Source organism: Helobdella robusta (assembly GCF_000326865.2).
Source record: "Helobdella robusta unplaced genomic scaffold HELROscaffold_188, whole genome shotgun sequence".
In the NCBI taxonomy this organism is placed as follows: Eukaryota; Metazoa; Annelida; class Clitellata; order Rhynchobdellida; family Glossiphoniidae; genus Helobdella; species Helobdella robusta.
This window is the reverse complement of record NW_008704026.1, coordinates 10,620-17,874: the sequence shown is the minus strand read 5'-3', so window position 1 is coordinate 17,874 and position 7,255 is coordinate 10,620. Positions and strand designations below refer to the sequence as shown.

Genomic DNA, 7,255 nt, shown 5'->3' with positions numbered 1-7,255 from the left:
AGCTTGAAGGATAGATTGAAAGAGAGAGAAAAGTGAAAGAGAGAAAGAGAGAGAAAAGTGAAAGAGAGAAAGAGAGGAACAAAAAGAAAACAACAAACGAACAAGCCCGACGACCTCAAATCAGCTCGGCTAGCTATACGAGACCAGAAAAAAGATACTAAATATACATAAATATTATGCAAATGCATGAGATAAATCAATTAAAAATTAATCAAAATGAATAAAATCTTTGAAAAATAAATAAATACTTATTAATAAACTATTAAACTATAACAATGTAAAAACTCTAAAACGCAACCCCGCACATTTTTAGTGCGCTTTAGTGTCTGGTCTCAATCTTTAGTTTTTATTTAATTTTACAATTTTTTTTAGATTTGTTAAGTATTTAATAAACAATAAAAATAATTGAGTATAAAAAAATAAAATATAAAACTTAGGTTTTAAAAATATATCTTCAATTCATACATACACACAAAATCAGATCGTCACCATTGCTTACGGTTGTCACCGTTATTTACTATAAAAATATCGCCCAACCTTATTTTTTAAATTTACTTTTAAATAAAAAAAACTTGGTTGACAACTTGACCCACGTTAGAGCTGTTATGTATAAATAGACGAGTTTGGGGTTGGGCTTATGCCACTAAAAAAATTATTTTCTTGCGATATTTCCTAATAAAATTTTATCGAAATTTATTTTATTGAAAAGTTGGTAGCTTTTCAATTTAATGTCAATTAATTTTTTTAAATTTACTTAATTTAGCAGTAGCTACATTGCAAAAATAAAATTAATTATTTGAAATTTCATTTTTAAATCCATGTCTGCAACCTGCTTTCATTTTTTTTTATTCAATTTCAATTCAAATTTCAATTGTATTCATTTTGTAATTTTAAATATTTCCAAATAGAATTCAAACAGAAGTTGTGTTATTGTTAGAAGTTGGTAGCTTTTTAATTTAATTTTTAATTAATTTATAAAAAATTTACCTAAATTAGTTAATGTTGTTAAGTTAATTGTTAACTAATGTTAAAATTTTGTGTTTATTGCACAGTATAGTAATAATTGTTTCTTTATTTTATTGTATGCTAAATTATTTAATAATTATAATTTTATTCCTAATTCTAATTAAAAAAAATATTAACCTGCCATCTCTAACTTATATTAAATTTGACAGGAATTAATTATTAAAAAAGAATTAAGTTGTCTTGGTTATAAAATTATAAAATAAATAATGCATGTTCAATTGTTCATGTATGAATTAAAAATATTTTGTTTTGTCTTTAATTTATTTTAATTAATGCTTCTATTCTATTCAAAAATTACTTAGGCAAACAAAGAAAGTAAAGTAGTTAGAGAAAGAAAAAATTTTTATTAAAATTTCTATGCCTGTCATGGAGGTCTATGTTGATATGATGCCAAGAGGTTAATTCAAATAGAACAATAATTTAAATAATTATTTTATTACTATTATTACTGATTTTCTATGTATAAACAAATAAAATAAATTACAGTCAGACCTCTTTATAAAGAACTTGTACGCAACTAAAATTTCTATATAAAAAATTTTTTTACATATAAAATTGCTTCAATGGAAGGAAAATAATTTCTCTACAATAAACAAAATTCACGATAGCTAAAAGAAATATCTGAAATTTTAAAATAACTAGTTTTTAAACATAGTAAACTGTATGTTACATTTGGGCATTATTGTTTTACACTTTGGCTTTATGGCTTTGCTTTATACAGTAATGTAAAGACATACAGATAATATTAGGTTGCCATTCATGTTTTTTACAATTTTGTTGTGTATTATTACTTTTTATTATAAAAATAAATGATTAAAAGGTTGATTTTCATAATTATATAGCACATAAACACATTTCAAGCAATATCGAACTTTTTCCAGGGCATATTCCATATAACGAAATTTTTATCATAGCAGCTTTTTACCCTGGGACCATCAAATTCGTTGTACGGAGGTCTGACTGTAATTATTTTGACATTATTTTAATTTAAAATGAACATAATCCCTTTTATAGATGTCAACGATGATGATGTTTTTAATATTAAAGATGAAATCCAAGAGATTATCATTCTATCCGATGAAGAGGATAACAAAAGTATCAGTGATACTCAAATCACTATTCCTAATCTACAAACAAATCAAAAACCACCATCTTCACCTATAAACAGCAACAAAATTTCCACTGTTCTCTTGCCCGATGGTCGAAAACTAGTGCAACTAAACACGCTTCCATTAAATCGTAAACCTCCTATCGTATTGACTTCACTTTCACTAAATTCTACCCACCGTAAATGGCCAGTTTCACTAATTCCATCTGCATCTGCCCACAAAAAAATGCCAAGTCCGCTAGCATTGAATTTGACCCCCAACAAAGCACTTCATAGTTCACTGATGTTTAATTCTACTCGCCGGAAAGGGAAAAATTCACTAATTGTATCTGTGTCTGACCTCCAAAAAACGTCGAATTCACTGGCGTTTAATCCGAATTCTAGCAATGCAATGTTTAAGTCAGTAAAGCTAAAATCGGTCCACCGTAAAAAAGTAAATTTAGTCATTTCGCCTCGGCTCGTTCCCAAAAAAATACCAAATTTACCGAAGATTAAACCGGCTCCTATCAATGTAGTACCGAAATCATTGACGGTAAATTCTACTCGCCGGGTGATGTCTGTTCCCCAAAAAACGCCAAATCCACTGGTGCATAACTCAATTCCCAAAAGTGCCAAAACTCTAATAATTACGCCTCTTCCATCATCGCCAAAAATACCAGACCCGCCAACTTTTGGTTCTACATTTCAAAAAGAACTAACTTCACAAATTAATTTTTGTTCCAATCCCAATAATCCTACTTCTCAAGAAACTGCACCATCGACTCTAAACAAAACGACAGTCCCGCCAGTTAATATGGGGAATATCGTGTATGATGGCGTAGGCGATGGTGAAGTCGAACCCGAAAGTGAAACTGATGATGGTGCTTTTGACGACGATTATGCTGAGTTCCTGGAAGAAGTTTGTTGTTTCTCGTTTGATCTATTTTTGGCTGGAATTTTGTCTTTTCATTGTTTTTGTATGGGATGTTATTGATTTTTACATCAGGTTTTTGTTGCTAGAAAGTTTTGGGGTATCATTGTTACTATATTCTTTTTTCGTAGCCGACGGAAATTGAGAAAACAGACGACGACAACCCACCTAGTCTCGGCATAGACGAGGAAGTGAGAGTCTTCAACCAGCTCATCATAGACGAGGAATCCACACACGCGGATCAGGATTCGACGTCTGGTGAAAAAGCCGAAGTGGAAACGAAAAAATTCGTTTGTACGTTTTGCCAAAAGCCCCTTCCGACTAAAAAAGCCTACCTCGAGCATGTGCAGTTACACATCATCGACAAACTTTACAACTGCAAGGTCTGTAAGAAATCTTTCAACATGATCAGCAAACTGTTAGAGCACGAGAAGGAGCACAAGGAGAAACACGTCTGTAGCATTTGCTACCTGACTTTCGATGTTTTCGACGAATTTCAGAAACACTCGGATAGACATAAGTTCGATGAGAAACCGACTTGCAACATTTGTAAGAAGCTTTGCAAAACTTTCAGTCAATTAAGAAAGCACACTAAGAAACACGCAAGCAACAAGCCGTACGTTTGCCCTATCTGCGAGAAATCTTTCCGGAATGCCGTGCACTTGCAGCTGCACCACAACTGCCACAAACTCAGGAGTCCGATTGTGTGCAGTATCTGTAGCAAGGTTTTCTACAACCGACCGCCATACAACCATCACATGAAGAAGCACAAACTGACCGGTAAGAAGCGTATTGAGGTGAAGATTAATCCTGCTGAAAAGTCTAAACCACAACGAAATATCAACAAGAAAGACGAAAAACACAATGACAACGCCGACGATGGCGAGAAGAACGATCGAGAAAAAGACAAAGTACTGAAATGCCAATTTTGTGATAAAACTTACAACAAACAGTCATCGCTGAAGTCACACATGTCGTGCAAACACTGGAACGGCCATACGACTCTACCTCCTAATTTTAATCTAGAAAAGCTGACAAAGGCACATGTTTTTTCTCAGAAAAAAGATACACCGACGCACCCGACAGAGAGTAAACCTAGTTCAAAGGTGATAGATACTGCTGAATCAACTATCACTACCTCGATTCCTCCATGTGCTGAGCAGAATTTAGGGCGCCTACCAGCCACAAGATCACGTCTTATCGTTATAGAACCAATCGAAGACTAACGAATTTCTTTAAATATTGCAAATCGATACTAAATAATTCAGTGTATGAATTGGTGAATGATGATTCGGTTTCAAGTGTGATCTGGTTTGGGAGTGAACGTTGTGGCATACATGTGTGTGTATTTGTATGGTATGTATGTGTTGGTGTACGTGTATGTGTCGGTGTATGTGTAGGTGTTCTTCGGTTTAGTTTTACAAGTTTGTATGGTATTAAAAATGTCTGTGTACATTCAAATGGGCTATTCATAGTACATTAACTTATTACGATCATTTATGTATTCATAATATTCAGCCAGAACAATGTGTATAATTTTGATATATGAACGAAGGATACAGTAATAAAAATGTACAAAGTTTATCTCGAAGTTTATCTTTTTCTGTCTTTCGAGCACAGTTTTCGTTAGTTTCTCCGTAAAAATGTTATTTTGTATATATATACAAAATAATATATATGTGTGTGTGTGTTTTATTTAATATTTTTTTTTATATTTTATTTTATCAAAATTAAAGAGATTTTTTTGCTTCAAATATATTTTATTGAGTCGTAATCGTACATGAAATTTATGACAAAATTTCAAAAAAAACCCAGCAACCCAATGGCGAAATCAAGTCACACTGTTCAAATTAATATTTTAACTAACTGAAAGAACATAAAATTCTGTTGAAAATTTTTTCAAAAAAGTGAAATTGCACGCTCACACACACACGTACGCACGCTCACACGCGCGCGCACACACCCAACCAAACACGTTATGTTTATCAGGTTTATATTGACGAGAAATGATAAAATATTTCAAATCTTCATTTAACACACACAGACACACTCTTTCTCTCTTCTCTCTCTCTTCTCTCTCTCTCTCTCTTCTCTCTCTCTCTCTCTCTCTCTCTTCACCATCTTTATTCAGATCATCAGCAACTTGGAGGACAGCCACTAAACACACACGCCATCTTTATCCGGTACAAAAAAACTTGTGCAGGTGTAGGCGCATTCGCCCCCTAGATAATATTGGCCAGGATAACATGGATTTCGGCCTCGTTTTTCTTCCTTTAAAAATTCACCCAAACCAGTATTTCCATCTCCGGAGCCAACTTTCACATCACCAGAACCAACTTCCAGATGCCCAGAGTCAATTTTTTTGTCACTAGGGTCAACGTTTTCACTGCCATCTGGTGTTGGAGTCTCTACTGGGAAGCTGTTATCGTCGCCACTAGAACCACCATCCTCTGCCAGACATGCTACGTTCAGTGATTTAATTGGGGTTATGAATTATTTAATTTAATAAAAAAAAAATTTTATTTAAATTAATTATTAAACAATTGGGAAAATTGGAAACAATTTTTTGAAACAAATTAAATTGAAACATGATGAATTTCTATGAAATGATTCTTCAAATAGATAAAAATTCTCACCAAAAGCACAAAACCAAGGATGAAGATTTTAGACATTTTGAAAAATTTCTCAACTTCTTTAGGCTGAAGATGTACCATCCTATGTCTATATATAGAGATGGATGTGTGCGAGTGTGTTCGTGTGTATGTGAATTTTACTTGCGTGTATGTGTATTCTACATATATACGTGTGTGTGTGTGCTTGTGTGCTTGTGTGTGTGTGTGTGCTCGCTCTATAGTCGAAGTTGTAGAGATAGGTTTAAGCAAAAATTAAAAAAACCCTTATTGATAGAACGTACCAACAGATGGATGAACGAACGAACGAACGAACGAACGAACAAATAAAATTAAAAAAATTTTTTAATAATTATAATCATATTTAATTTATTATTGATTAAATGTGTAATCGGATTTAGAAATCTTAAAGACGTCTACTATTAAGAAAATAAAAATATTTTCTTCAAGTTTAAGAAATTATGGCTTGATAAATGCTCTTTATGATGATGATGGTGGTGGTGGTGGTGAAGAAGAAGAAGAAGAAGAAGAAGAAGAAGAAGAAGAAGAAGAAGAAGAAGAAGAAGGTGATGAAGACGAAGAAGATGAAGAAGAAGGTGATGAAGATGACGATGCAGATGATGGTGATGATGACAGCAATAAATTCCTAGACTAGTTAGTTAAATAAATAAATAATCGATATTGCTTTTTAATCCTTAGGTTAAATATTGTCATTTTTTGTATTTGAACAATTAATTATTTAGGTTAACAGACATACACACGCACACACACGTACACAAAAACACACACATTCAATAAATATACATTGCCCTACAATACACATACACACATACAATACATATAATATACACACCTACAACTCACACACGCATAACATCAATCTTCATGTATTTGCGAATTTGGCTTTGCTGGCCATGACTGGTAACCCGATTTAAATATTTTATTTTGTAAAAATTTTAAATATTTAATTCCAATTTACATTTTCAAAGTAAATTGGAATTAAAATTTTAATTGGAATTTTAATTGGAATTTTAAATTTTATTGCATCTAATTGAAAATTTCAACTACAATTGTGTAAGGATATAGATGTAGCGCACATACTGTTACACACACACATACACACACATCCACACACACACACACACACACACACACACATATATATATATATATATACACGCACACACACACTCAGACATACAGATACATACACACACACACACACACCTATATATTATAGTATATCAGATCTTTCGACAAATTTAAAAACTCCGTAAGAATATGTTCTTGCTATGTTAGCCATGTTGTTTGTCATTTTGTTTTACAGCATTAAAGAATTTCAAATACGTTGGAGCAAGCTTAACTGAAGTTCACTGAATGTTAATAAAAAGAAGAAATATAAGAAACAATGTTCGTGATGTATTTTTTTCTTCTGTGCTTCAAACAGAGCGATCTATGCTTTATTCTGTTCGGGTGATGATGGTGAAGAAGACGACGACGATGAAATTATAAATGTTATATTAATGGATTTTTCAATTAATGAACAAAATGATTGAAAATCATGTAAAATGAATTAAAATT

General features: G+C 32.3%; 2 protein-coding genes across 2 annotated transcripts; one reads left to right on the top strand and one right to left on the bottom strand.

Annotated features, from left to right (window-relative positions):
* Positions 1–650: 650 nt before the first annotated feature.
* Positions 651–4,635, top strand: HELRODRAFT_105068 (hypothetical protein). Its single transcript, XM_009016598.1, has 6 exons — positions 651–708; positions 909–1,051; positions 1,329–1,423; positions 2,041–3,032; positions 3,176–4,119; positions 4,142–4,635. Exons 3-6 carry the CDS (start codon positions 1,384–1,386, stop codon positions 4,152–4,154), a joined length of 1,989 nt encoding a protein of 662 aa, XP_009014846.1. The 5' UTR covers positions 651–708; positions 909–1,051; positions 1,329–1,383; the 3' UTR covers positions 4,155–4,635.
* A 566-nt stretch (positions 4,636–5,201) lies between these two features.
* On the bottom strand, positions 5,202–5,716 carry HELRODRAFT_184159 (hypothetical protein; the record flags this gene model as incomplete). The annotated part of the gene is made up of 2 exons (XM_009016597.1): positions 5,202–5,506; positions 5,695–5,716. The coding sequence occupies 2 exons, from the start codon at positions 5,714–5,716 to the stop codon at positions 5,202–5,204; spliced, it is 327 nt and encodes a 108-aa protein (XP_009014845.1).
* Positions 5,717–7,255: the final 1,539 nt, after the last annotated feature.

Bases quoted from the DNA above. Each gene is read 5' to 3' on its own strand.
- HELRODRAFT_105068 (XM_009016598.1), top strand. From the start codon at position 1,384: ATGCCTGTCATGGAGGTCTATGTTGATATGATGCCAAGAG. The intron at 1,424-2,040 runs GTTAATTCAAAT...TCCCTTTTATAG, and splicing joins TGTTGATATGATGCCAAGAG to ATGTCAACGATGATGATGTT. The intron at 3,033-3,175 runs GTTTGTTGTTTC...CTTTTTTCGTAG, and splicing joins ATGCTGAGTTCCTGGAAGAA to CCGACGGAAATTGAGAAAAC.